Genomic DNA, 27,917 nt, shown 5'->3' with positions numbered 1-27,917 from the left:
AGCATATTTCCTTAGTTTTACGATAACGGTGTTGTGCACAGGGACGTACATATATATTTTTTTGGGACCCCCAAGGTTGACCGGGGGTGGTTGCACCAAAATTTGGCATTTGGGAGCCCCTACATTGCCCTCCCCCTCCAAGACATGTGTCATTCATTGAAAGGAAATTGTCTCCAGTGATTCGTCAGAACCGGGAACATAATATACAAAAAGTCCATTCTGAGGCTTAGTTATTTACATCGTCACATAGGTATCTACATCATAGGTACCTATCTACATATGAACGACGTTTTTTGCGGAAAACCAAGTTGTATTAAATGTACTAGGTACCTATACAGAAATAAAACATTCCAAATATTATGTACCTACATATTGTGTTAATTTCCCTATGCAGATTATTAAGTTCGTGCATGTTAATTATAAAAAGTATTTATCAAAATAGAACATAATCAAATTAGGTAACATAGTTGAAAGCAAACAACACCTGTAAAGTTAATTGATTGCAAAAACAGCACAATAGAAAGCTGAATACAGGGGAGTTAATGGGAGAGATGGGATATCTATAGGAGTTCTGTTCAAATATTGCTACTGGCAATTGAATGATGACGAACGACGAAGAATGCTTTTGGAGAAGACATTATACACAAATTTTGAGAAAAAATAAGAAAAGATTGTGCTGTAGATTGTACGTACTCACAGAAAATGTACCAAACTTGACAAACTCACAGAAAATGTACCTACGTTTATGCACCATGTCATCTCTCTTATAAACACTATAGGTAGGTAGGTACTTATCACCCTCAAATCCATTCCAAAATATACATATATCATTTTTGCTACACGTAACATTTAGCGTAGTTCAGTACCAAGTTACCAACCAACAAAGCCAATATAAAAAGAAACCCGGACTGTGTTCGAACCTCAGGTCCACCGTTCTAAAAACTAAAATCCTATTGGAACCCAATGCAGCTGAAGACTGAAATCTTGCCAAGTTATAATAATTGAGCAGAGGAGATTCAATTATGAACAAAATATTGCAAGTCTGAAAAATTAAAATAGAAAGGGAACGTTGAAAATCCTCTTGCAACATCTGTTATTCGCTGACTAATCAAATTTAATTAATGAATTCAATTATCTTTTCACTTTTTCTCAGAACAGGAGGCCCTACACGATGTTATTCGCTGACTAATCAAATTTAATTAATGAATTCAATTATCTTTTCACTTTTTCTCAGAACAGGAGGAATTTTGAATGCGAATTTTCTCCTCAAAGTGTCACCCTGTCAAGTTACAATGTTGGAGGAACCGAGGTGATGTTGCTAGTGCTAGCTATTGCTACGAGTATGTACCTATAGTGTATACCTACCTACCTTTATAGTACCTAAGATTTCTAACTCGAAAGCATATTTCCTTAAGTTTTACGATAACGGTGTAGTGCACAGGGACGTACATATATACTTTTTTGGGACCCCCAAGGTTGACCGGGGGTGCATGCTCCAAAATTTGGCATTTGGGAGCCCCTAAATTGCCCTCCTCTCCAAGTCACGGGTGCTAAGGGGTTGCTAGCTTGCTAGTAGTCGTGCAACATCTCTACATGTGTCATTCATCGAAAGGAAATTGTCTCCAGTGATTCGTCAGAACCGGGAACATAATATACAAAAAGTCCAGTCTGAGGCTTAGTTGTAGGGGCAAACAGCCCTAAAGAATCGGTTAATCTTCTACGAATATAATACATTGAACGAATGTTATGGGACTTTTCTTTCCTCCCCGCCAAAGGGGAAAGAAAAACAAGCCGTGTATGAGGCTTAGGTGTAGGGGCAAACAGCCCTAAAGGATGGGTTAATCTTCTACGAATATGGTACATTGAACCAATGTTATGGGACTTTTCTTTCCTCCCCGCTAAAGGGGACACATCAGTTACCTGTGGGACACACGAAATTGATGATGTTCTCCCACAACAAATTTAATACAATAGGTACATGACTTCATTCTACCTCAGAAGAAAAATAACCCACACATACCTACTCCGAAGCCTTTTTATGTTCTCCTCACATTAATCTCGGTAAATTTCTTCCTCGTGAACTTCAATTGCAACGTACTATTTTTCCTGTGCCAGAGGTTTTTCCCCGTACTTCCCCTTTTCCCGGGAACGTAATTTATCTTAGTCATTTTGCCCAAGAAAAAAAAAAGAAGAAAAATGGAAAGTAAAGACATAAAGGAAATTCTTTTGTTTAATTTAGGTGGCTCGTTTATCCTACTCCGAAGCCTTTTTATGTTCTCCTCACATTAATCTCGGTAAATTTCTTCCTCGTGAACTTCAATTGCAACGTACTATTTTTCCAGAGGTTTTTCCCCGTACTTCCCCTTTCCCCGGGAACGTAATTTATCTTAGTCATTTTGCCCAAGAAAAAAAAAGAAGAAAAATGGAAAGTAAAAACATAAAGGAAATTCTTTTGTTTAATTTAGGTGGCTCGTTTATTATGGTGGAAGTGTGTTATTATTACATAATTTTTATTCTCCCTCCCCTCCCTTCATAGTTCATACAAATAATTTTCCCCCTACCGACCCTCTTAAAGCAGGAGCTAAAGGTCTTCATAATTTATTTTTACCTCACACCAACCAGCTTTGTATTCTCATAAAACCCAGCTCAGGGTTCTAACAGTCTCACAGGCACAGGCCTCTAAGGAAATGACAGACAACCTTAACGTGTCTCAAGAGATGAAGTGTAATGGGAACATTTTTCTAATAACTCTTTTATGACATTTTTTTTCCAAGTCTTTTTAGATAAATCATTATTTCTTCGCCATTAAAAAAAGCTCGAAATAGGTAACTATGAAACAAAACACGAGTTCCCCATTAAAGTCCCATTACTTTTCTTATCCTTACACCTACAGTACCTATATCAAGTAGATATCTAGATATAAACGTAATTATTGCTTTAATATTTTTTTTCTTTTTGCAATATTACTCAGATGCTTTGTGCTCTGATTTGATACAAGGTTTCCTATGCAGCGAATTGTAGCTCTTTGTGTTTTCCAGATGAAAATAGGAGAAAGGCAAAATGTTATGAATTGTATTCAATTTTCCTTAGTTTTCCATGCTGCCACTGCTCTCATGAATTATAATTCAAGATCAAGAACATCATAATAAAATTGACAAGTTATCACAGAGAGACAATGTGTGTCGTTTGTTGATGAACAGACTTGTATTCAATTTTCCTTAGTTTTCCATGCTGCCACTGCTCTCATGAATTATAATTCAAGATCAAGAACATCATAATAAAATTGACAAGGTATCACAGAGAGACAATGTGTGTTGTTTGTTGATGAACAGACTTTTTTTAAGGCGAACAAAACCCTAAAACGAAACAAGTAGTGCCCCCTGCGTGTCAAAGTTAGAACTAGCGACCAAAGTTCATTCATTGATAAGGCCAAACACTGATAACGAAGGTTCAGGTGAAAGTTACGTAGAGCGCGTTGGCATCAGACTCCAAGGGCTTTAGGCAATTTATCATGAGCAGAGAGCTAACACCGTTCTGTGTTCTCAGCTCACTTGGGCTCAGTCAACAGCTGTAGCTGGGATGGAGCACAGACTTAACTCTCGTCATGAGCTTGCTGTGCTTGAGATATTGTTCATACGCGTGTAAATCTGTTTATATCTGGTTCTAGTTGTAGGTACTCTTCACTATTTTCACTGTGTAGAATTAAATTAAAGTTTTCTTAACTTTCATTTCAAGTTAAAATTTTAACACATTTTCCTCCCTCTTAGTTAAGTACCGTGTTTAAATTTCATATTTACCTATTAGTCATTAACCCTGTGTAGGTAATTTAAATAGTTTATTAATTAAATTTATAATATTATAATATCCTAAAAGTTTATTAGTCCTTCTGGAACAGTGTTGTTGATAACAAGATTGAAGTGTCATCTTCTACTTCTGTAACTAAAATGACTACAAAGGCGAGCTCAACTGTTGATCGGAAAGTTGTCGAAATTCCTAAATGCATGCTGGATGGGGAGAAGTTTATGAAATGGGATGAGGTAAGTCAGACTATCACTATCACTGAAATGATGTTGATAACATTTTGCAAAGTGGCGTGATGGTCAGTTCCCACTAAAGACCTGTTTTATCAAGATCCGCCCTATGTGGGTATCCTTATTTCTCCTTAATATTGTCTGGAGCCCTAGTTACCACCCTTGTAAATCTTGAGAAGCTCAGCGCGGCCTCCGTCAAAATTTGTTACAATTAAGTTACGTCTATTTTGATTGTCATAACAAAGAAAGTAGAGCAACCTCCGTGGCCGTGAATGAGTGGGCATCACCCTAGACTTGTACCGGAAGTCCCGTGGTTCAATTCCTGGTCGGGTCGAAGTTCAGGAGGCTTTCAGCTTCACCACAAATAGATATTAGCTATTTGATAATAATGAAGAAAGTAAAAATTGTTGGGAATCGTTCACGATCGATGTTTCAAGAGCATGTCAAAAGCTTTACTCTAATCAAGTTCAATAATAATTGTATCTCTGTTGTTCTTAGATTTCTATTTGCATTTAAATAACACATCAAATTAACCATAGCCACATATGAGGGGTATTTATGACTAAAAGTACCATACAGTATACATTGTGTTTACCTCACCCATGTTAAGCTTTCCTTCCACACGACCTTCAGGTTTTCTGGAAATTCTCAACAGAAAAAGTTCCGTTATGACTAAGTATATCTCCCACAGTAATATTTTTACATTACCTAACCTAGTTGCAGTTCTTGTTATAAGTATTATCATGTGATTTAGCAATGGGGGAATTCCATCACGATGAGACATACTACACTAGACTACGTTTGTGACTTACGCACTGCATGGGGAACATACTACATGGAACTACCATTATATCATAGATACATAGATGATAGTGACATAATAGTGGAGGCTCACAGGAGGTATAAACCTAGGTTTTTTTTTACCAATATTTTTTTGGTCCCTATGAAACCTGTTAAGCTAATAGCTTGTTAAGTTCCACTTGAGCTGTCTGGACTTAACAGGGCTGTTAAGATCTCACGTTTGTTAAGCTAACAGGTTGTACTAGAAGGTTGTGCAATCCACCCTTCGATTGTTTTATGTATAGTAAATGAGGAAAATTTGAGTGGTGCCCTTTTAAGTGGAGTGGAGTATTTTAAGCTCAGCTTTTGTCTATAGTACTTAGCCATTCCCTATCAATGAAAATTAATTCAATAGAACTTCAAAAACTAGGAAAACAGACTTGAGGGTTTCAAGTCTTCTAACTTTCTTTAGGTGTACCTATTCTGGATAATGAAGGTACCTCGGTATTCAGGAAGGTTAAGTATACCTAGGTAAATATGGTATATTTTGGATGACTTTGTGCATAGTTGGGGGTGAAACGAAAGTTTTCCTGGAAAAAGTTTTACAGAAATAGAACTTGTGAAATTTTCATGGTAAGACGTCAGAAGGTATGAATAGGTAGGTACTAGGTGTGGGTTAGGTTACACCAACTACTATACCCTGTCATCTATAGAAATCACAACACACTTTTTTCCCTTTTATTTTTAATGTAATGTAACGTAAAAGCGGCACTAATGACACTTTGAGAAGTTTCCACTTTTTTCTGTTCAGAAAAGTTTTTTTCCTCTCCTGAAAGTTTTTTAATTAGCCAACAACTGACAACACTTTTTTTTTCTTTTAATTAATATCTCCATTACAATTATCATCAAAGCTGTCTAATAAAAGGAAATTCGAAAAACTCAGCCAAAAAGTTTCATGCTTATTCTCAAAGTTTCTGAAATCTTCCAGATCTGAGATATTAATCTGATGAAGTTTGGAAAACAATTGAGCTGGTATACACATTAGCAATATCTTATAATTGAGGGCAAACAAATAGAACAATCCAGATTAAAATGAATTTAGAATGAGAAAGAAAAGCAGTGAGATCGAAAGACCCAAGAACTCCAAAAAAACTTACAAAGTACATTACTTCCTTCCTACATCCCTTCTTTAGGTATATTCCACTTTATAATGGCATTATTAGATTATCTTTAAAGTAGATCCATCAGTATTAAGTATAACTTATCAATCTTGTCTACCTACCTACATATTGCTTCCTCTGTACCCTTTTCAACCATATACTGTATGCTGATTGACCACCAGGATTGGCACTTCTTGAAGAAAAATATCGGGGTGAGAAAAAGCAGTGCTTCCCTATCTTCCATATAGACCACGCCACTGGTTCCTGTTGGACCAGGAGCCAAATAAATGACGAGGGCTATTAGCATGCAGTGTTCGATATCTCAAGGATTCTACACACTGCATCACTCTGCACTGAATGCATCCACTTCTGTGTGGATAACTTTAATCCAAACAACAAGGCCATGTCTCTTGAAATTAAAATTAATTGACCCCATCAAATGTTATTCAGGGTGGGTCAATGAAACTGTAGACTTTTCTACCTCGCACGATCAGGCAAAAATGAACATGAATGGCCGCCCAAGAGGCATTGTTTTGTATTCCAAATTCTTAATAACGAACTCGTAACTCATGTTCACCCTGTTAATAAAATTTTAATTCCCTGTCTACTTTTAGGTTCAACTGGTATATGTACTTATTAATTGTGCAGACTGTAGATCAAAATGGCTAGATAGGAGCGTTCGATATTTATTTATGTTTTATACTTTTCTAACAGTACTAACACATTTATTACCTAGTTACACAGGTTGAGTACGTTAGAGATTATGTTAAAAATCTTTGAACAAGTAATCCAATAATAGCTGCTTGGGTGGTAGAAAAGGGTACCTACCTACCTAATAATCTACGGATATACTGGTAATTATATTTGTGTGTTGTAATTTTTTCATTATTATTACAGAAGTAAAAGTTCTATTTTTCAAGACCTTGCTATCCAACTATTCAATTGGTTAGTTACAACAAAAGGTAACTAGCTTACTAGCTAACCACAGATGATAACTTACAAAGTACATTACTTCCTTCCTACATCCCTTCTTTAGGTATATTCCACTTTATAATGGCATTATTAGATTATCTTTAAAGTAGATCCATCAGTATTAAGTATAACTTATCAATCTTGTCTACCTACCTACATATTGCTTCCTCTGTACCCTTTTCAACCATATACTGTATGCTGATTGACCACCAGGATTGGCACTTCTTGAAGAAAAATATCGGGGTGAGAAAAAGCAGTGCTTCCCTATCTTCCATATAGACCACGCCACTGGTTCCTGTTGGACCAGGAGCCAAATAAATGACGAGGGCTATTAGCATGCAGTGTTCGATATCTCAAGGATTCTACACACTGCATCACTCTGCACTGAATGCATCCACTTCTGTGTGGATAACTTTAATCCAAACAACAAGGCCATGTCTCTTGAAATTAAAATTAATTGACCCCATCAAATGTTATTCAGGGTGGGTCAATGAAACTGTAGACTTTTCTACCTCGCACGATCAGGCAAAAATGAACATGAATGGCCGCCCAAGAGGCATTGTTTTGTATTCCAAATTCTTAATAACGAACTCGTAACTCATGTTCACCCTGTTAATAAAATTTTAATTCCCTGTCTACTTTTAGGTTCAACTGGTATATGTACTTATCAATTGTCCAGACTGTAGATCAAAATGGCTAGATAGGAGTGTTCGATATTTATTTATGTTTTACAGTACTAACACATTTATTACCTAGTTGCACAGGTTGAGTACGTTAGAGATTATGTTAAAAATCTTGAAACAAGTAATCCAATAATACCTGCTTGGGTGGTAGAAAAGGGCTATCTACCTAATAATCTACGGATATACTGGTAATTACATTTGTGTGTTGTAATTTTTTCATTATTATTACAGGAGTAAAAGTTCTATTTTTCAAAACCTTGCTATCCAACTATTCAATTGGTTAGTTACAACAATAGGTAACTAGCTAACCACAGATGATACAATGCATATCGGCGATTTTTCAAAATACCTACCGACCAAAATTTTCTCATGCCGAGAAATCTTGAGGTGTGACCACACATAATCGATGGGCCGAGGGACACACTTTTAGAGGGCGAGACATTAACTAACTACCGCGGGGCATCGCGAAACGTATTAGGTAACCCTTCCCTTGCCTAGACAAAGATATTAATTTTTTATTTCCGCTCTAATCATGTCCTGCTTCACCTGAGGCCGTCCATCTCAAATGTGGTCTTCCTTTGGGTCTTTTTTTCTTCCACCTCGTCTTCCACGACGACATTTCCCATATTTACTCATTGTAGCGAAAAACAACTACATCAACAACAATATGATTAGTTAATCCTATCAGACTAATGAGTAATCAAGTAATCATTCAATCAAATCAAAACAACAACACAATCTAGAATCAGCTTACCTTGATATACCTAATTACAAGCTAACTAACACGTGTTTGAGCGATATGGCATCCACGCCACCACTAAAAGACCTTGATGTTCTCAAAGTAGTAGATAAGACGGATACGGATAGGTAGCATTTGTGTGTTGTAATTTTTTCATTATTATTACAGGAGTAAAAGTTCTATTTTTCAAAACCTTGCTATCCAACTATTCAATTGGTTAATAGTTACAACAAAAGGTAACTAGCTAACCACAGATGACACAATGCATATCGGCGATTTTACAAAATATACCTATCTGTATGCTTCGAGATCATAATATACGTTCTACAGCTATAGTACCTATTGAATAGAAGGACAATGTAAAATTCAAACAATTTCTATGTTCCTGAAAACTGTGGAAAGTGAACTAATTTTCATGGAATATTTCATGAAAGTTCGCTATCTTGTTGAAAGTTTGTGTTTTGAAAAAGATGAGAAAAGAGAAAAACAGGTAAAACTTTTAGCTTTTCAGGTACCGATATACTCTGAGTCTGTGTTAATTAGCCTAATTGGCAAAGGTATACCTTTATGTATTGTAAAGGTACGTCATGTTCTAACTTTATTGTGGTCTCAGCTCATATTCCTATTTCAAAATATATCTGTATGCTTCGAGATCATAATATACGTTCTACAGCTATAGTACCTATTGAATAGAAGGACAATGTAAAATTCAAACAATTTCTATGTTCCTGAAAACTGTGGAAAGTGAACTAATTTTCATGGAATATTTCATGAAAGTTCGCTATCTTGTTGAAAGTTTGTGTTTTGAAAAAGATGAGAAAAGAGAAAAACAGGTAAAACTTTTAGCTTTTCAGGTACCGATATACTCTGAGTCTGTGTTAATTAGCCTAATTGGCAAAGGTATACCTTTATGTATTGTTCCCTACACGACGCTCTTCCGATCTGTGTTTGAGCGATATGGCATCCACGCCACCACTAAAAGACCTTGATGTTCTCAAAGTAGTAGATAAGACGGATACGGATAGGTAGCTATTGATACATATTCCTATATCCATTTTAGAGAGTTTGAATTATGTGTACGTCCAAAGCGGTTAGCAGGTGTGCTAAAACAAGAGTATTTGTTTTAGGCGTTACCCTCCTTCTGAATTGTGTCTTTTCCTTTAGCTCTCTGCTTTGTTAATTAACTTTATCTTCACCCGCTAGTTCATTATATTCTCAAGTCCAGGACTGCTGTCTAATATTCCCACCATTCTCTGCTTTGTTAATTAACTTTATCTTCACCCGCTAGTTCATTATATTCTCAAGTCCAGGACTGCTGTCTAATATTCCCACCATTCCCAAGTCATAATTATTATTTCTTGTGCTCTCAATTTTCTGTTTGTTCTGGGGGATGCAAATCCTTTTCTGAAGAAGTTTGTTATGCAAATCTTCTTTGTTTGAGAATTAGAGAAATAATTTGGAGAAATGCCATAGCTACTGCTCATACTTAGTAAGACGTAGCAATGAATTAAGTAGCAGGAGGGAAGCTGAATGGGATTGATAGTGTTTTCAATGAAAATCTTTGAAAAAACTTTGGTAACAAACTGATTTCCCCTCCCCCTAGCTCTAGACTGTTGAAATCTGTTAAATTCATTTTGTATTGCAACAGCTAAGTATAACATTAAACATTTCACATTTACAATATACATTATTTACTGATTGCAAACAATGTAAGTTCAATTTATGTATAAAAACTAGAAACACATACATACAATATAGAAAGCAACTGTGATATGGATTAAAACCACAGTTAAAGTCTAATCAAGAAGAATTGGCAATCCTTTTATAATACCTACAAAATAATTCGCGATGGGTGCCAATTTCTTTCCAGTCACCAGTATATGTAGGTATAGTTATTCATGGAGATTATATCAATTTCTCTACTTGGTACTTAGCACTGATACCAAGGCGATCACAACCAATTGGCTGTAATGTTGTCTATAAACATATTTACGGGAAACATCATGGGATGTGTTCATCATGGAGAGGAGAGATCACGTTCCAATACATCACAATCTGTAATGTTGTCTATAAACATATTTACGGGAAACATCATGGGATGTGTTCATCATGGAGAGGAGAGATCACGTTCCAATACATCACATCATCTTATTGCCGCCACATTCCTCTGTCTAGTGCTTCCAACACTTCTCAAGACAACTTTATCCACACAACAACACTACGTGGAGATATTTCTACAGTACGACCAGCAAGTCGGATTTGCGGGTTTGATTTTAACCAATTTATGGAAACTAGACAGCTAGACACTATACTCTTCGGAATACATTGCAAGTCGGATTTGCGGGTTTGATTTTAACCAATTTATGGAAACTAGACACTATACTCTTCGGACTACATCATGCATGGTGATAAATTTCACAACTCTTCTAATAGAAAACATATAGTAGTCCCCAGTCTACTAGTCATAACGCCTACATGGCGATGGCGGGTGAAACATGGCCCATAACTCATAACCCGGTGTGTTGTGATTCTGATTTTAATTTAGATCTCCTATGCTATCTTATGAATTATTTGATCCTGCGTGCTTGTAAATCTGTTTTGAATTATGACCGTCGATAAAATGTTATGAGCACTTAAGGATTTATTGAAATTCAGTAGGAGTTATTCACCTGCGAATAATAAGTGGATACGTTGTTTTAAAACCATAACACTTCTACCTATATCCGAAGTATGACGAAGGACTGGTTTGTTTTGTACATATATTCGAGTAAAATAATTGGTGTAATAACTTGAAAAGTGTCTAAATTCGAGAAGTGTAGGTAAAGTTGGAATACATGGACTGGTTTGTTTTGTACATATATTCGAGTAAAATAATTGGTGTAATAACTTGAAAAGTGTCTAAATTCGAGAAGTGTAGGTAAAGTAAATCAAGTTGGAATACATATCACAAGCACGTCATACATGGAAAGTATTTCGTCATATTGAATTCTCCAATGTAAGCTTTACCATCGTGTTGTATTCTTGTTTCAGGACAATGGAGTCGGTATTCCTGTCACGTTGAGGGTGGATCCCAAGGGATTCTATCTGCACTGGGAAGATCAAAATAAGGTAAGAATATTTCATCGTTAAGTAGCTATCTTACTTAAGCAATAGGTACGTAGATTGAGGGTGGATCCCAAGGGATTCTATCTGCACTGGGAAGATCAAAATAAGGTAAGAATCTTTCATCGTTAAGTAGATAATATCTTACTGCAATAGGTACGTAACTTTATTATTATCACTATTATTTGGCAACTTTAAGTCGGAGCAGTTTGCTAAATGAAATTTGATTGCTTCTCTGTAAACATCATCACCATTATCATCTTGAACTTAACTCGGACATTTCATTTGCCGTCCTTTCAAAACGGCAAATAATGATAATGTTCGGGTCATTTAGCTATCTAAACATGGCTAAACATTTATGTTCCCCATTTGCGAAGGAAAACTCCTACACTCCAATCTCCCTCCTGGCGCTGTTTACCCCCACACAAAGGTTAATGGTCGAGTCCAAATGAAATTGAAGCTCTGTAAACATCATCACCATTATCATCTTGAACTTAACTCGGACATTTCATTTGCCGTCCTTTCAAAACGGCAAATAATGATAATGTTGGGGTCATTTAGCTATTTGCCGTCCTTTCAAAACGGCAAATAATGATAATGTTCGGGTCATTTAGCTATCTAAACATGGCTAAACATTTATGTTCCCCATTTGCGAAGGAAAACTCCTACACTCCAATCTCCCTCCTGGCGCTGTTTACCCCCACACAAAGGTTAATGGTCGAGTCCAAATGAAATTGAAGCTCATAAAAAACTCACATAATCACCTACAAAGTTTTGTTTCTAACATGACATGCCAGTGGGCCCAGTGAGAGATTCCTTTCTTACCCATCAGACAGATAATTATATTTGGTCACTAAAGAGGGAGATCAACGAGTTTTGGTTAGTAGGATCAGCAACAAAGTCTCGGCCTGTTAGATAACTTATCACGAATATAGGCATGTAGGTAATTATTTTTCTAGTAGTACTCTTAGCTCTCTAAACTTTGGAATCGAAAATCCACACAAACGGTTAAAGTCTCGGGATAGAAACTCTATAGTGAAGCCTCAAGCTTGAAATTTGAAAAGAAATCAATAGGTAAAACTCGTTATTCTCCATAGATTTAGGTGGATAGAATGAAAGCTTCTTGAAGACTTCCTGCTGGTACAATCAGCATGACTGCTCCAATATAATTTTATAAAGAAGCCATGAATTTTACGATTTCGGAACCACGGGTACTTACTCCAGAAACAGGAAGGTAATGACGTGCGTTACTGTGTAAATTACTATGGGTAATTTGCGTAGCAAACCACTTGAAGTTATTGACAGGAGGTAATGATTTACTTGAATTAGTGTCGAAACGCCATGTGTCAGAAATTGTCAGATGTCAGCAAACAAAACCCTTGGAAACATTTACACAATGTACCTGCAAGAAAAAACTCCCTTTACGAACATGAGTTCATTGACATCAGCAAGTTTGACAGCAGATGTTGCAGGAAAGTCCATTAGGACGGTTTGAAATAACAACTGTACTGATGTAGGTAATTATTTTTCTAGTAGTACTCTTAGCTCTCTAAGCTTTGGAATCGAAAATCCACACAAACGGTTAAAGTCTCGGGATAGAAACTCTATAGTGAAGCCTCAAGCTTGAAATTTGAAAAGAAATCAATAGGTAAAACTCGTTATTCTCCATAGATTTAGGTGGATAGAAATTGAAGCTCATAAAAAACTCACATAATCACCTACAAAGTTTTGTTTCTAACATGACATGCCAGTGGGCCCAGTGAGAGATTCCTTACTTACCCAGAGAGATAATTATATTTGGTCACTAAAGAGGGAGATCAACGAGTTTTGGTTAGTAGGATCAGCAACAAAGTCTCGGCCTGTTAGCTAACTTATCACGAATATAGGCATGTAGGTAATTATTTTTCTAGTAGTACTCTTAGCTCTCTAAGCTTTGGAATCGAAAATCCACACAAACGGTTAAAGTCTCGGGATAGATACTCTATAGTGAAGCCCCAAGTTTGAAATTTGAAAAGAAATCAATAGGTAAAACTCGTTATTCTCCATAGATTTAGGTGGATAGAATGAAAGCTTGTTGAATACTTCCTGCTGGTACAATCAGCATGACTGCTCCAATATAATTTTATAAAGAAGCCATGAAATTTACGATTTCGGAACCACGGGTACTTACTCCACACAAAAGAAGGTAATGACGTGCGTTACTGTGTAAATTACTATGAGTAATTTGCGGAGCAAACCACTTGAAGTTATTGACAGGAGGTAATGATTTACTTGAATTAGTGTCGAAACGCCATGTGTCAGAAATTGTCAGATGTCAGCAAACAAAACCCCTGGAAACATTTACACAGTGTACCTGCAAGAAAAAACTCCCTTTATGAACATGAGTTCATTGACATCAGCAAGTTTGACAGCAGATGTTGCAGGAAAGTCCATTAGATGGTTTGAAATAACAACTGTACTGATTTGTTTCTTTCTAGCCAGCCTAGTTAGCTTGGTTGGTGGCGCGTCTGCCTTGTAAGCGCTAGACCGCGGGTTCGATTCCCGCCCGGGGCGGATTTTATCCTGATGGGATAATCTTCGCTTCTCGGAACAGGCTGGCTTTCTCCTATCCTGTCTTCCTTCTCTCTTCGATTTCGGGACGATAAGACCCTAGCAGTTACAGTTCCCTCTGTCAAACCTCTTAAAAAAATGTTTCTTTCTAGATATTGTTACATCATAAGATTCATAAGTAAGAAAATTTAGCGGGAAAATGATGGAATATGAACAAACGAACCCTATAATAATATCATAAAAAAAAATTTACTTAGGTACAATAGATGAGTAGAGCTACCCTAGACTCTTCGATTCTCGACTGAATAGTATGCTAACACTACAGTTCCCTCTGTCAAACCTCTTAAAAAAAAATGTTTCTTTCTAGATATATTGTTACATCATAAGATTCATAAGTAAGAAAATTTAGCGGTAAAATGATGGAATATGAACAAACGAACCCTATAATAATATCATAAAAAATGTTTACTAGGTACAATAGATGAGTAGAGATACCCTAGTTTGATTACGAACTTGCAAACCTTATTCAAATTTTGTATGAACAAATATGATATTCCTTATACTCATCCCTTTTATGAATTTCCAATACAAGAATATAGGAAATCTAATAGTGAGTTCTAAGGAAAATAAATCACGAGATAAGATATAGCAAATATGAATTTTTCAGAATCTACAATTCTGCATGATTTCAAATAGGGATAAATTGGAATGAGAAAAAACTGCGGAGCTCTGGGAAAACAAAGGATTTCCAGAATAATTCCTTTGCCTTGTGCGTATATCACTGGGATACAAAATTTTTTTCCTCGGATTATCTAGAAGAAAAATATCTTTATGACTAGGAAAATCTCGGGGGAATTTTATGAGTTGTGAAATTATTATTTTGAATAAGTGTGCGTTATTATGCTCGTATACAGTTTTGTTGACAGCAAAGACTTTTTCTAATTCCTATATAATTATACTCGTAGTATTGTCTCTTATTTGAAGTGGAGTGTTGATTAAATTTGATAAAGGGTAAGTAAGATCTCTATAACCGGTAGGTATTTACAAAAAGAAAATCTCTGTCAATTTAAAATGTACCTACTTCCCAATGCAGACACTTTTTACCCCCCCCCCCCACCACCCCCCCACAACCCCCCACCCCCACCCCCCACCCCCCCATTTCTATGGTGTGAGGGATGATACCAAGCGACTGCTCTTAAGATCTGGCCCAAAACAACAACAACCAACAAGACTGATGAATGCTCAAATAATGCGTGTCTGATGATCATATGAACCTCTAAGAGGTTGAGCAAAATGAAAATAATCCCACAAGCACCATTTTCCCCCATATTGCTTGAACGCACGAACCACCATACACCCCATCTCAGCATACGGTTTGCAAAACATATAGGAACTCCCACTACTAACGTGAATATATGATTGTATCCATAGAGCACGTAATACGCAGGAAGTATGTTAGGAAGGAGACAAAGTATGCATCCTATACCGATGTTGACGCCAGTAACACATCCTCGGAATTGATAGAAACAAATGCGACAACGTAAATATTAAGGTAATGTGCGCAGCCATAAAATCTCTACATCATAGTATCGTCTCTATGAATAAATTACAGACATATTTCGTACGGGAAAGGAAGGCTTATGAAGTACGGACACGACAGTCTGCATCTCAGCATCACAATACTCAAGACATCAAAACGTCAGGACACTCTGCATGAGCTAGTACCGCGTCAGGAAGAATATATCAACTCCTACCACACACAAGAACACATCACTAAGAGGAATCAAATCTCATCAAGGCTCGTACTGAGCCGTCTAAAAATGTCATAAACATCCAGCAACTGCAAGACAGACTTTACCCCCAACACAACAACACACATATAGACTGATAATAACCGGAAATATACTCATGTTATGCACATGTATCTGTACGAGTATAAGGAATGAGCAGTGAAATACACCAATTCCAGACAGGCTATAGGATGATCACAAAGTCAGAGAATACAACCCATATGCGCAGGATACAACGATCTCAAGCGATTCTATTGAGAAAGACTAAAAAAAACCACAAAGTGAAAGAATCATATTGGTTTCCAAGACCAGACCTGATAGCCATAGCTAGGCAGACACCTATATCATCACAAGACACTTGAAAATACGCCATAAAACAATCACACATGTGAAGACTGGTAAATACATGTTGACGCCTGAAACCTCGGTTTAGAAGATGTGCACCATAGCAAATAGCCAATACCATCATCTACATCTATGAGTGTCGCTTCTATGAATAAAACAATTACAAGACATATTTCGTCGGAAGAGAAAGAAGCATTATGAAGACGACATCGACAGTTGAAAAATGGTGTATAATATCAAGGGAAGAGGAATCATACAGATAGTGAGTCGTTAGTATAGGTTATCTAACCTAATACCAGATAACACTACTGAGAAAATAAAGGATTAATCAAGGCTCACGTCTTACCGTTCTACTTTACTTTTCACAAATCCACAAATAAGAAGATTAGGGCTTTACTCGTAAGTATACTTATAATAAAAATAATAATAGATAGTATACTTATGTACAAATTATTTATAGTTATGTGTGTATGTACAATTATCGGCAAGTAGGTTCTTCCTAATAATATACACATTCACATAGGACTCGTATAAAGATGAAAGGAATACTTCTAAAGTTACGGTAAAAGAAATTAGGTGAGAGGGAAAAAATGCACCAACCTACCTCCCGAAGAACAGTTGAAGTAGACAACAATTAAATAGTATATTTAGTAGATTATTCTTAAGTTTGTATACCCGGTTAGTAGATACCTAAAATCCTACCTATTAGGTCTATTATCTAGAAATGCAAAACTGGCACAAATACAAATTACAAAACCGGCTAGTCTAGTCTAGATTTCATTATGACGACAATATCAGAATCATTTAATTAATGAAACAATAAAACATGAAGAGATAGATAACAGGGAAAAAATCTGATATAAACATCACACAACTTTCTAATTAGGGAAGTAAAATAAGGAAAGTAAAAGGCAAATTGGTGAATTCGGAGCCTCAGGAGACTGGAAAATGATTCCAAATAAAAACTTTTATGGAAGTACCTACAGTACAAACTCCTAACTCCTTTTATCGACAAACGCGCTTCTATAATGTAGCATTATTATGACGTCATGAATTCTCCTAACGTGATGTGTGATTTATGGTGCAAGAGAATTAATTAATTAACTTGAATCCAAGTCATATAGCTGTGTGTAGGTACTGAACGTCGCAATCACAACTCATTACTCACTCAGCTAGTAGTAAATGTGACTCGACTGAATAGTATACGTTAATCATATAGCTGTGTGTAGGTACTGAACGTCGCAATCACAACTCATTACTCACTCAGCTAGTAGTAAATGTGACTCGACTGAATAGTATGCTAACACTATATCAAATAGTTCATTGAAGAGTTCAAACTCTACGTCCCATGTTGCCAAGTTTTACGTCGGTCACCTTTTATCATTGCAATCAGGAGCACGGGTACCAAATTAAAACCGGGACTGCAATGTTGTGTGACAAATTGTTTGGACTAAACCTGTCAACGGAGAAACCGATGTAAAAAGTTAACTTGATAAATTTCCTGGAATCACAGTTACCTATTAGCTATTAGAATGTCGTCTACCTCTCAGAAGAGCAGACTGTTTGGCAAGTTCGGTCAATACCAATGGGGTTATTGCACATATATGAGGCACATGCTTGGATGATTTTCCCTCTCATATAAAGTTATCGAGTGCAATTTATGTTCCCAACAACCATATAGTTTTATTCTGCTTCAATGAACCTGCTTCAATAGGTACTAGTTTGCTATTATTAGTTTTTGAAAATGTTTTGATAAAAGAAGTAGAGTGGAAGAGAAATTCCTTGGTAGATATTCTGTGTATAGCGCAATGGTATCTATCCACCTCAGAAAAAATGGGCGACAAGGAAAATAAAATGTCAAAAGGAAAATATTCTCTCAAGGGGTTTTTAATCCTTGTTATTTCAGATGTGAAAATTCGAGAGAAATAAATACAGAGCTCCTCATTGATATAGTGAAGGAGCCTCATGTGATAACAATAGGTATAATATCAACTTTGTTTATTCAGTAGAGAGATAGATAGATAGATGGTGTGGGTACATGATTTTTGTGTTGGACATTCTATTTCTATTATAACAAGAATTTCCTTTCAACTAACTTTGATTTGATCTCAGTCTTCTATTTCTTCTGATAACATATGGCGCAGTATGAGCTGAAGCCTTCGATAGGTACTAGTTTGCTATTATTAGTTTTTGAAAATGTTTTGATAAAAGAAGTAGAGTGGAAGAGAAATTCCTTGGTAGATATTCTGTATATAGCGCAATGGTATCTATCCACCTCAGAAAAAATGGGCTACAAGGAAAATAAAATGTCAAAAGGAAAATATTCTCTCAAGGGGTTTTTAATCCTTGTTATTTCAGATGTGAAAATTCGAGAGAAATAAATACAGAGCTCCTCATTGATATAGTGAAGGAGCCTCATGTGATAACAATAGGTATATAATATCAACTTTGTTTATTCAGTAGATAGATAGATAGATAGATAGATAGATGGTGTGGGTCTGTGGGTACATGATTTTTGTGTTGGACATTCTATTTCTACTATAACAAGAATTTCCTTTCAACTAACTTTGATTTGATCTCATTCTTCTATTTCTTCTGATAACATATATGGCGCAGTATGATCTGAAGCCTTCAGTATTTCGTCATATTGAATTCTCCAATGTAAGCTTTACCATCGTGTTGTATTCTTGTTTCAGGACAATGGAGTCGGTATTCCTGTCACATTGAGGGTGGATCCCAAGGGATTCTATCTGCACTGGGAAGATCAAAATAAGGTAAGAATCTTTCATCGTTAAGTAGATAATATCTTAATACTTAATTTATTAAGGAGCGCGGTAGCACTCCGCCCCACCTAGTCTGACCGTGCTACCAGAGATGTTATTTCATTATATTCAAAACACCCCTTCCCTGCAACAAAACATTCCTTCCATCACTGAAAGTTGTTCAAAATGAAATATATCCTTGGACCTCAACAACCTTCTGGGTCTTCATATTTGTAGCCATGTGAAAAACTGCAATGATATTGTTAATCCCCATAATGACCACTTTTTCTGATGACCACAAAGCTCATCCTGTCACATTGAGGGTGGATCCCAAGGGATTCTATCTGCACTGGGAAGATCAAAATAAGGTAAGAATCTTTCATCGTTAAGTAGATTATATCTTACTCAAGCAATAGGCCCTTCTGGGTCTTCATATTTGTAGCCATGTGAAAAACTGCAATGATATTGTTAATCCCCATAATGACCACTTTTCCTGATGACCACAAAGCTCAAAGCTTACGTTGGGAATCCTAGAAAAACTCTTCCCCAAAAGCTGGATCTTTAAATTTAAACACATTTACTGCCAAATTTAAAGCAAGTCAATTTTATTTAGTTACCTACTTGTTTAATCTTTTACGAATTTTATTATAATTTTTCTCAGGTCTGTAATGCCTCAAGTAATGGCTTTAGTAATGCCTCAAGTCTATCATTCTCCATTTATCCAGTACTTATTACTTATACATTTAAGATCCAGTATTTATTATTTATACCTTTGAAACATTGATCCAAATTTGCATAAATCGTCTTCTCAATATCGAGTTTAAGAAGCATTTATAGATTTTTAGCATAAACCTACCTAGATAGTGGACACTGTAAGACAGGATAGACACACTTGACATGGCCGCTAAGGTTATCTCGGTCTTTGGAGAGAACAATTCATTTCTGAACAGGAAACTATTTATGTCAACGGACAGACAAGTGGAACGATCAGTTTGTATCGTATTCTGGTCACTGGTGGTCGCAGGAATTCAGCAATAACATTAATTCCATGCGGTTTAGAATGGTTAGACTTAAGATCCTAGCTTGCGATAAGATATTGTCTCGATATTCCTCGTATTGAGCACATTAAATTTGATTTTAATGTTTCTCAGATAATGTTTCCAATATTGGAATGTGCTTGAATTCATGTATGTTTTCAACATTAATAAGTAACCATTAAATGTACCTAGTTTTTTTTTTGACCTAACTGTGTTTCTGTTCAATTTCTTTGAATCTGATACTGTAAGAAGTTTTTTTCTGCCAAGATGAAATACTTTTATCATTTACCTATGGACATCCAAGTATAACGTATTAATTATGTAGGTACTCAGGTATGTAGTCAGGTACTCTCTCTTGCTAGTTTTAAGTGTCGAAAAATGCAACAAGTTTGCCTTTATAATTTTCGATACTTTCGACAAAAATACTATTATGTTCGGAATTTCTATCGACAGTACTGTCTGAGTCGTGTCTGACTCACATTGTTCTACATTTATGTATAACAGAAAACAGACACATAGTGCAATATGTGCATGCTTGATGAAATTACTTTGATTGAGGTTGATATAGTACAGATTGATCACTGAACATTTTGCTGGATAAGAATTCCATCACTTTGTTCCTGAATCACGAAGCAAAATCTTCTGCCAATTTGTAACATGCTCCTCCTGACGGCGGCTTCGAATGCTTCAAGATATAATCACGGAATCACCAATAAGATGGTGTGGGTACATGATTTTTGTGTTGGACATTCTATTTCTATTATAACAAGAATTTCCTTTCAACTAACTTTGATTTGATCTCATTCTTCTATTTCTTCTGATAACATATGGCGCAGTATGACCTGAAGCCTTCATTATTAGACATTTATTAAGGAGCGCGGTAGCACTCCGCCCCACCTAGTCTGACCGTGCTACCAGAGATGTTATTTCATTATATTCAAAACATCCCTTCCCTGCAACAAAACATTCCTTCCATCACTGAAAGTTGTTCAAAATGAAATATATCCTTGGACCTCAACAACCTTCTGGGTCTTCATATTTGTAGCCATGTGAAAAACTGCAATGATATTGTTAATCCCCATAATGACCACTTTTCCTGATGACCACAAAGCTCAAAGCTTACGTTGGGAATCCTAGAAAAACTCTTCCCCAAAAGCTGGATCTTTAAATTTAAACACATTTACTGCCAAATTAAAGCAAGTCAATTTTATTTAGTTACCTACTTGTTTAATCTTTTAAGAATTTTATTATAATTTTTCTCAGGTCTGTAATGCCTCAAGTAATGGCTTTAGTAATGCCTCAAGTCTATCATTCTCCATTTATCCAGTACTTATTACTAATACATTTAAGATCCAGTATTTATTATTTATACCTTTGAAACATTGATCCAAATTTGCATAAACCGTTTTCTCAATATCGAGTTTAAGAAGCATTTATAGATTTTTAGCATAAACCTACCTAGATAGTGGACACTGTAAGACAGGATAGACACACTTGACATGGCCGCTAAGGTTATCTCGGTCTTTGGAGAGAACAATTCATTTCTGAACAGGAAACTATTTATGTCAACGGACAGACAAGTGGAACGATCAGTTTGTATCGTATTCTGGTCACTGGTGGTCGCAGGAATTCAGCAATAACATTAATTCCATGCGGTTTAGAATGGTTAGACTTAAGATCCTAGCTTGCGATAAGATATTGTCTCGATATTCCTCGTATTGAGCACATTAAATTTGATTTTAATGTTTCTCAGATAATGTTTCCAATATTGGAATGTGCTTGAATTCATGTATGTTTTCAACATTAATAAGTAACCATTAAATGTACCTAGTTTTTTTCGACCTAACTGTGTTTCTGTTCAATTTCTTTGAATCTAATACTGTAAGAAGTTTTTTTTTCTGTAATGTATGTTTTCAACATTAATAAGTAACCATTAAATGTACCTAGTTTTTTTCGACCTAACTGTGTTTCTGTTCAATTTCTTTGAATCTGATACTGTAAGAAGTTTTTTTCTGCCAAGATGAAATACTTTTATCATTTACCTATGGACATCCAAGTATAACGTATTAATTATGTAGGTACTCAGGTATGTAGTCAGGTACTCTCTCTTGCTAGTTTTAAGTGTCGAAAAATGCAACAAGTTTGCCTTTATAATTTTCGGTACTTTCGACAAAAAAGTATGTTCGGAATTTCTATTGACAGTACTGTCTGAGTCGTGTCTGACTCACATTGTTCTACATTTATGTATAACAGAAAACAGACACATTGTGCAATATGTGCATGCTTGATGAAATTACTTTGATTGAGGTTGATATATAGTACAGAGTGATCACTGAACATTTTGCTGGATAAGAATTCCATCACTTTGTTCCTGAATCACGAAGCAAAATCTTCTGCCAATTTGTAACATGCTCCTCCTGACGGCGGCTTCGAATGCTTCAAGATATAATCTCCAATGGAGTGATCACTGAACATTTTGCTGGATAAGAATTCCATCACTTTGTTCCTGAATCACGAAGCAAAATCTTCTGCCAATTTGTAACATGTTCCTCCTGACGGCGGCTTCGAATGCTTCAAGATATAATCACCAATGTTCTCTTGCATTCAAACTGGATAGTGGATATTGGATATAATATCCCCATTTGTATAGTTGTGTCTTACTTTTGTGTGTGTGTCTTATAGTTAGTTGTATAGATAGTTCTATGGAGGATATTAGCTGGAGGTGAGAAACTTTGCATCCAAAACGCTCCAAGTCCAATAACAATAAAGTGGTTCCAGGTACCGATATTGTATCATGCTAATGTATGCATATGCATATTATACCCATGTACCGGAGGTGAGAAACTTTGCATTCAAAACGCTCCAATAACAATAAAGTGGTTCCAGGTACCGATATTGTATCATGCTAATGTATGCAGGAGGTGAGAAACTTTGCATTCAAAACGCTCCAATAACAATAAAGTGGTTCCAGGTACCGATATTGTATCATGCTAATGTATGCATATTATACCCATGTATTCATTATTTCAGATCATAGAGGTACAATCTATTTTACCTTTCAAACATGAAAACATGATTAATTAACTTGACCAAAACATTTCTGTTCTCTCAAAGATAAAGCCATATTGACATCCAGAGCCTAACTTAACAAATGCCCCAATCAATCTTATAGGGTTTAATTACTGACGGACGTTGCATTCACTTACTGACTTTGTCTTGTCTACTTAGTCAAACTGTTCTATATACATAGGCAGGTACTTCGAAAATATAATTTGAAGAACAATTATTGATCAACTAAATAACTGAATAAGCTCAATTAATGTACTGATATGTCACCTGAAAGGTAGGATAGTTATTTATTCAAAGAATTTTGTTGTTTCTCAAGACTTTCAGTATGTCTTTTTTGATGTCACCTAGCAATCCCATCATCTACTGTACACTTTGTGGAAGATACCTCAAATTATACTCATTCTATTCTCTGTAGGATAGTTATTTATTCAAAGAATTTTGTTGTTTCTCAAGACTTTCAGTATGTCTTTTTTGATGTCACCTAGCAATCCCATCATCTAATACGGTACACTTTGTGGAAAGATAAAGCCATAATGACATCCAGAACCTAACTTAACAAATGCCCCAATCAATCTTATAGGGTTTAATTACTGACGGACATTGCATCCACTTACTGACTTTGTCTTGTCTACCTAGTCAAACTGTTCTATACTGAATAAGCTCAATTAATGTACTGATATGTCACCTGAAAGGTAGGATAGTTATTTATTCAAAGAATTTTGTTGTTTCTCAAGACTTTCAGTATGTCTTTTTTGATGTCACCTAGCAATCCCATCATCTACTGTACACTTTGTGGAAGATACCTCAAATTATACTCATTCTATTCTCTGTTTTGTACCCTGTATCCTTCATGGCTCCTGATAGACTATACGTTTTTATCTAAGGTCTCCTCCAATCAATAAGGTCTCTTAGGATAAACAAAATATTTTGACATCTCTTCCTTTCACCAAAACCTGAGGGCTTGTTAGATTCAATTTACATCATATTAATATCAAAAGCCACCAACAGAATACGTCTGAAACTATTTTATATGGTCTGCGTCTAGTTTACCCGAAGTGCCGATGTTATTCATTATCCAATGTAGATACGAGTAGGTACACCAAAAGTACCTATTCTAAGAATTGTGTCAGCTCATATTAGCGTCTCTTCTATATGAATGATTAGTAGATAACGTTGAGCGTTGTAGGTAGATAAGGTTAGCATCAACAGGTAGAGTGGTATAGGTAGGTAATTATAGGTACAAGGTAAGGTTAGATACTTACCTCAGAAGAATAATATTAGTAAAAAAAAAAATAATGATAATAATAAAAAAAATTGTGTTAAGCATAAATGCTTATCACAAATGTCGTTCCCTGCTTAATGCACTACGCTAAATTTTACGACTTGACTTCAACTTGAACCACCAACCTCCAGATCCGAAGTCCACCGCGCTAACGACTACTCCACTGAGGTTGGTAAATAATATTAGTTTTCTTATTTCCTGTCTTCTTGTTGGAATTGTCTAAGGAACTGATTTCCTATGTATAATTAGTTTCATTTCTATTAACTAGCCCCCTATAGATATTTAATCTAGGAACCCCCCCCCCCCTGTATGGGTTCCTGTAGAGGTATAGGTATCATCATCAGCACCCCGTATTATCCCGTTTCAGACCAAGAGCTTAGGTACAACCCTGTATAATTATCGACTTTCAAACTCAGGTACTTGTTGATAAATTAATTTCTCATTAGAAATGCCCGGGGCAGATTAGCATAATGTTAGACTCACCTGGTACCTGGTACTAATTACTGCATTGTTTTCGCAATAATAGTCATAACACAAATATTAGTCAATCACAATGGCCTATGTCTAACATATTTAGCAGTTTCTCTCCTATGATAAATTTATGCGAGTGCATGCTCTATAGTTCACTTGTAATGGCCTATGTCTAACATATTTAGCAGTTTCTCTCCTATGATAAATTTATGCGAGTGCATGCTCTATAGTTCACTTGTACGAAACTAAGTGCAACGACGTAAGGGACGTATAGGTACCAACCCATTTGACGGTCGTTATTCCGATGTTATCTTCCTACTAAAAAAACAACATACACAAAAAGACTACTCCGAGGCTTAGGTGTAGGGGCAAACAGCTCTAAAGGAAAGATTCCGCTTCTACAAATCTACTAAAAACAACCTGGATTTGTTACTTCCTATTTTTTGATACAATCCATAAGTGCCTACTTACATATACCGATCGAAAAGGACTACAGAGTCCCTTTACTCCAAGGGTTACGACAATTTTTGTGGCCAAATTCTCAAACAATTTTGAGGTAAAATTTTCATACCTACCTCAGCTGAGCAGCTGGGCGTGGGTTCACCACGCCCTCCTGTTTACCAGGCGTCTTGACGACTTCACCACCATGGCAGATGAATTTTCAGTCAAATATTCTTATGTATTCTTCTTTTCAATTATGGCAGTCAATGTAGGTAGTAGTGTAACGAATCAGAGATTTAAAGTAATAAAGTATTGTGGTAATTACATCTTTATAGTACCTATTCTTCATTTTACTTAACCATGATTTGCAGCCTAGAGCTGACATGAATAAAAATTTACAATGTTATATGGTAGAGGTTATAGGTAAGTAGGTATGTATTCCTTTAGAGCAAATATATACCGTCAAGTAGCAGCATCAGTACGGAGATCTGTTCACGCCTACTGCTAGTCATCATCATAATAACCTGCATAAGTGACCTATCTGTTTTTCCTTTCACCTATTGATTTTAATTTGTTTTACCAAGTGTTGTGTCCACCCTTAAAAGTTCTAACTTTTTAATATTGTTTATAACCTGGATTTGTTACTTCCTATTTTTTGATACAATCCATAAGTGCCTACTTACCTACTTACATATACCGATCGAAAAGGACTACAGAGTCCCTTTACTCCAAGGGTTACGACAATTTTTGTGGCCAAATTCTCAAACAATTTTGAGGTAAAATTTTCATACCTACCTCAGCTGAGACCCACGCCCTCCTGTTTACCAGGCGTCTTGACGACTTCACCACCATGGCAGGTGAATTTTCAGTCAAATATTCTTATGTATTCTTCTTTCTAATCATGGCAGTCAATGTAGGTAGTAGTGTAACGAATCAGAGATTTAAAGTAATAAAGTAGGTACCTATTGTGGTAATTACATCTTTATAGTACCTATTCTTCATTTTACTTAACCATGATTTGTAGCCTAGAGCTGACATTAATAAAATTTTACAATGTTATATGGTAGAGGTAGGTAAGTAGGTATGTATTCCTTTAGGAACACGTGCACGTGCATGCATGCAAGTCAAGCAAGTGATTTTATGCTAGGTAGATAGTGTAGATACCTACCAGGTACCTATAAGGTACCCGTAGAAACCTTCTATTTGGCGGGACGGCTAATTGTTTGGGCCAAAGGGCCAGAAAAATAAAAATAAATAGTAGGTAGGTACAATGCACCGAAAAATTCGAAGCCCAAATTATGTATGGAAATTAAAAAAAAATCTACCTACATATTGAATTTAAAACCTTCTATTTGACGGGACGGCTAATTGTTTGGGCCAAAGGGCCAGAAAAATAAAAATAAATAGTAGGTAGGTACAATGCACCGAATAATTCGAAGCCCAAATTGTGTATGGAAATTTAAAAAAAAAAATCTAACTACATATTGAATTTGTTATTATGCAATGTCATCAAATGGTTTTGTACGCGGCCCGCGGGTTACATTAGCATAACGCCGCCCGGTCTGTTGTATACGGACGGGATTTTGTGTAAACAATAAAAATATCATCAGAATTTGATATTTTTGTTTACTCTAGATTCAACATGGTTGATAAACTTGGACACGATGTTATTGTATGTGTAAAATGTATGGAGAGAGGTAAAAAGTAGGGAGGTCTGGGCAGATTTTGTAAAACAAACTCCCCCATGAGGGATACATGAGTGTTACCTGAAACATGTGAGCACTTGAGTGTCCCCTTACCCTCCCCTTATCTACATTAGGGGGAAATTTGTGTAATTTTTATATTCACCTCTATTTTATCCATGCAAGCTTGTAAAAACAATGTTCTACCAGGGATATGACATATACATTGTATGAACCTTTAGTGCACGGGCCATTACACACAGCTTTTATGCCATTACCTAGCTTGAAGGTATCATTTCCGTTCAAATTGAAAAAAAGCCATATTATAGTCAGTAATTTGGGGTGGAGTTGATATTGATACTACTTTCCTATAGTTAGGCACTTATTACTGAATTGCTGACAATCTAACATGTTATTATGAGGAAAGTAAGAGAGGGTGGGAGCGAGGGTGACAAAATATCCATCTCTGGTACAGATCTTGGTCTCGTGCGAGGCGAGTGTGAATATATATCTACTACCTCCTTTAGACAAAACAATTAAACTCCTTATTAAGAGTGTTCAGAAACATGTTTCCTTTGTGAGGAGGTACAATCTATTTTACCTTTCAAACATGAAAACATGATTAATTAACTTGACCAAAACATTTCTGTTCTCTCAAAGATAAAGCCATAATGACATCCAGAGCCTAACTTAACAAATGCCCCAATCAATCTTATAGGGTTTAATTACTGACGGACATTGCATACACTTACTGACTTTGTCTTGTCTACCTAGTCAAACTGTTCTATATACAATATACATAGGTGCAATAACCAACTGAATTATGAACATTTTGTAGAGCAACCAGTGGTGTGAATTGAAGAAAAAAATTAAATATACAGGAAATAAAAAAAAGTGGTTTTAGCCAACACCTTTGAGCAGCCTAGGACACAGAGCAATAGTCTTAAATTAAAATGGACGCGGCACACAAGGGATCAAGGAGAGACCGCCTTAACATAATATAGGACACGTTTCGTTATCA

The 27,917-nt window shown here is 36.0% G+C and overlaps 1 protein-coding gene across 2 annotated transcripts; it reads left to right on the top strand.

Annotated features, from left to right (window-relative positions):
* Nucleotides 1-3,522: 3,522 nt before the first annotated feature.
* LOC103513753 (1-phosphatidylinositol 4,5-bisphosphate phosphodiesterase classes I and II-like) lies at nt 3,523-11,908 on the top strand. Of its 2 annotated transcripts, XM_026826873.1 has the most exons (3): nt 3,523-4,037; nt 11,396-11,421; nt 11,527-11,908. In XM_026826873.1, exons 1-3 carry the CDS (start codon nt 3,945-3,947, stop codon nt 11,597-11,599), a joined length of 192 nt encoding a protein of 63 aa, XP_026682674.1. In that variant the 5' UTR covers nt 3,523-3,944; the 3' UTR covers nt 11,600-11,908. The 2 variants fall into 2 exon arrangements, with proteins under 2 accessions (XP_026682674.1, XP_026682673.1); XM_026826872.1 differs by lacking the exon at nt 11,527-11,908 and having other exon boundaries at nt 11,396-11,525.
* Nucleotides 11,909-27,917: the final 16,009 nt, after the last annotated feature.

This window comes from Diaphorina citri, unplaced genomic scaffold (assembly GCF_000475195.1).
Source record: "Diaphorina citri unplaced genomic scaffold, Diaci psyllid genome assembly version 1.1 scaffold1020, whole genome shotgun sequence".
Lineage (NCBI taxonomy): Eukaryota > Metazoa > Arthropoda > Insecta > Hemiptera > Psyllidae > Diaphorina > Diaphorina citri.
This window is presented reverse-complemented; position numbering and strand designations above follow the sequence as displayed.

Excerpts from the sequence above, each read along its gene's own strand:
- LOC103513753 (XM_026826873.1), top strand. The coding sequence starts at position 3,945 with ATGACTACAAAGGCGAGCTCAACTGTTGATCGGAAAGTTGTCGAAATT. Across the intron at positions 4,038-11,395 it reads AGTTTATGAAATGGGATGAG|GACAATGGAGTCGGTATTCC; the intron begins GTAAGTCAGACT and ends TTCTTGTTTCAG. Across the intron at positions 11,422-11,526 it reads GGAGTCGGTATTCCTGTCAC|ATTGAGGGTGGATCCCAAGG; the intron begins GTTGAGGGTGGA and ends ATAGGTACGTAG.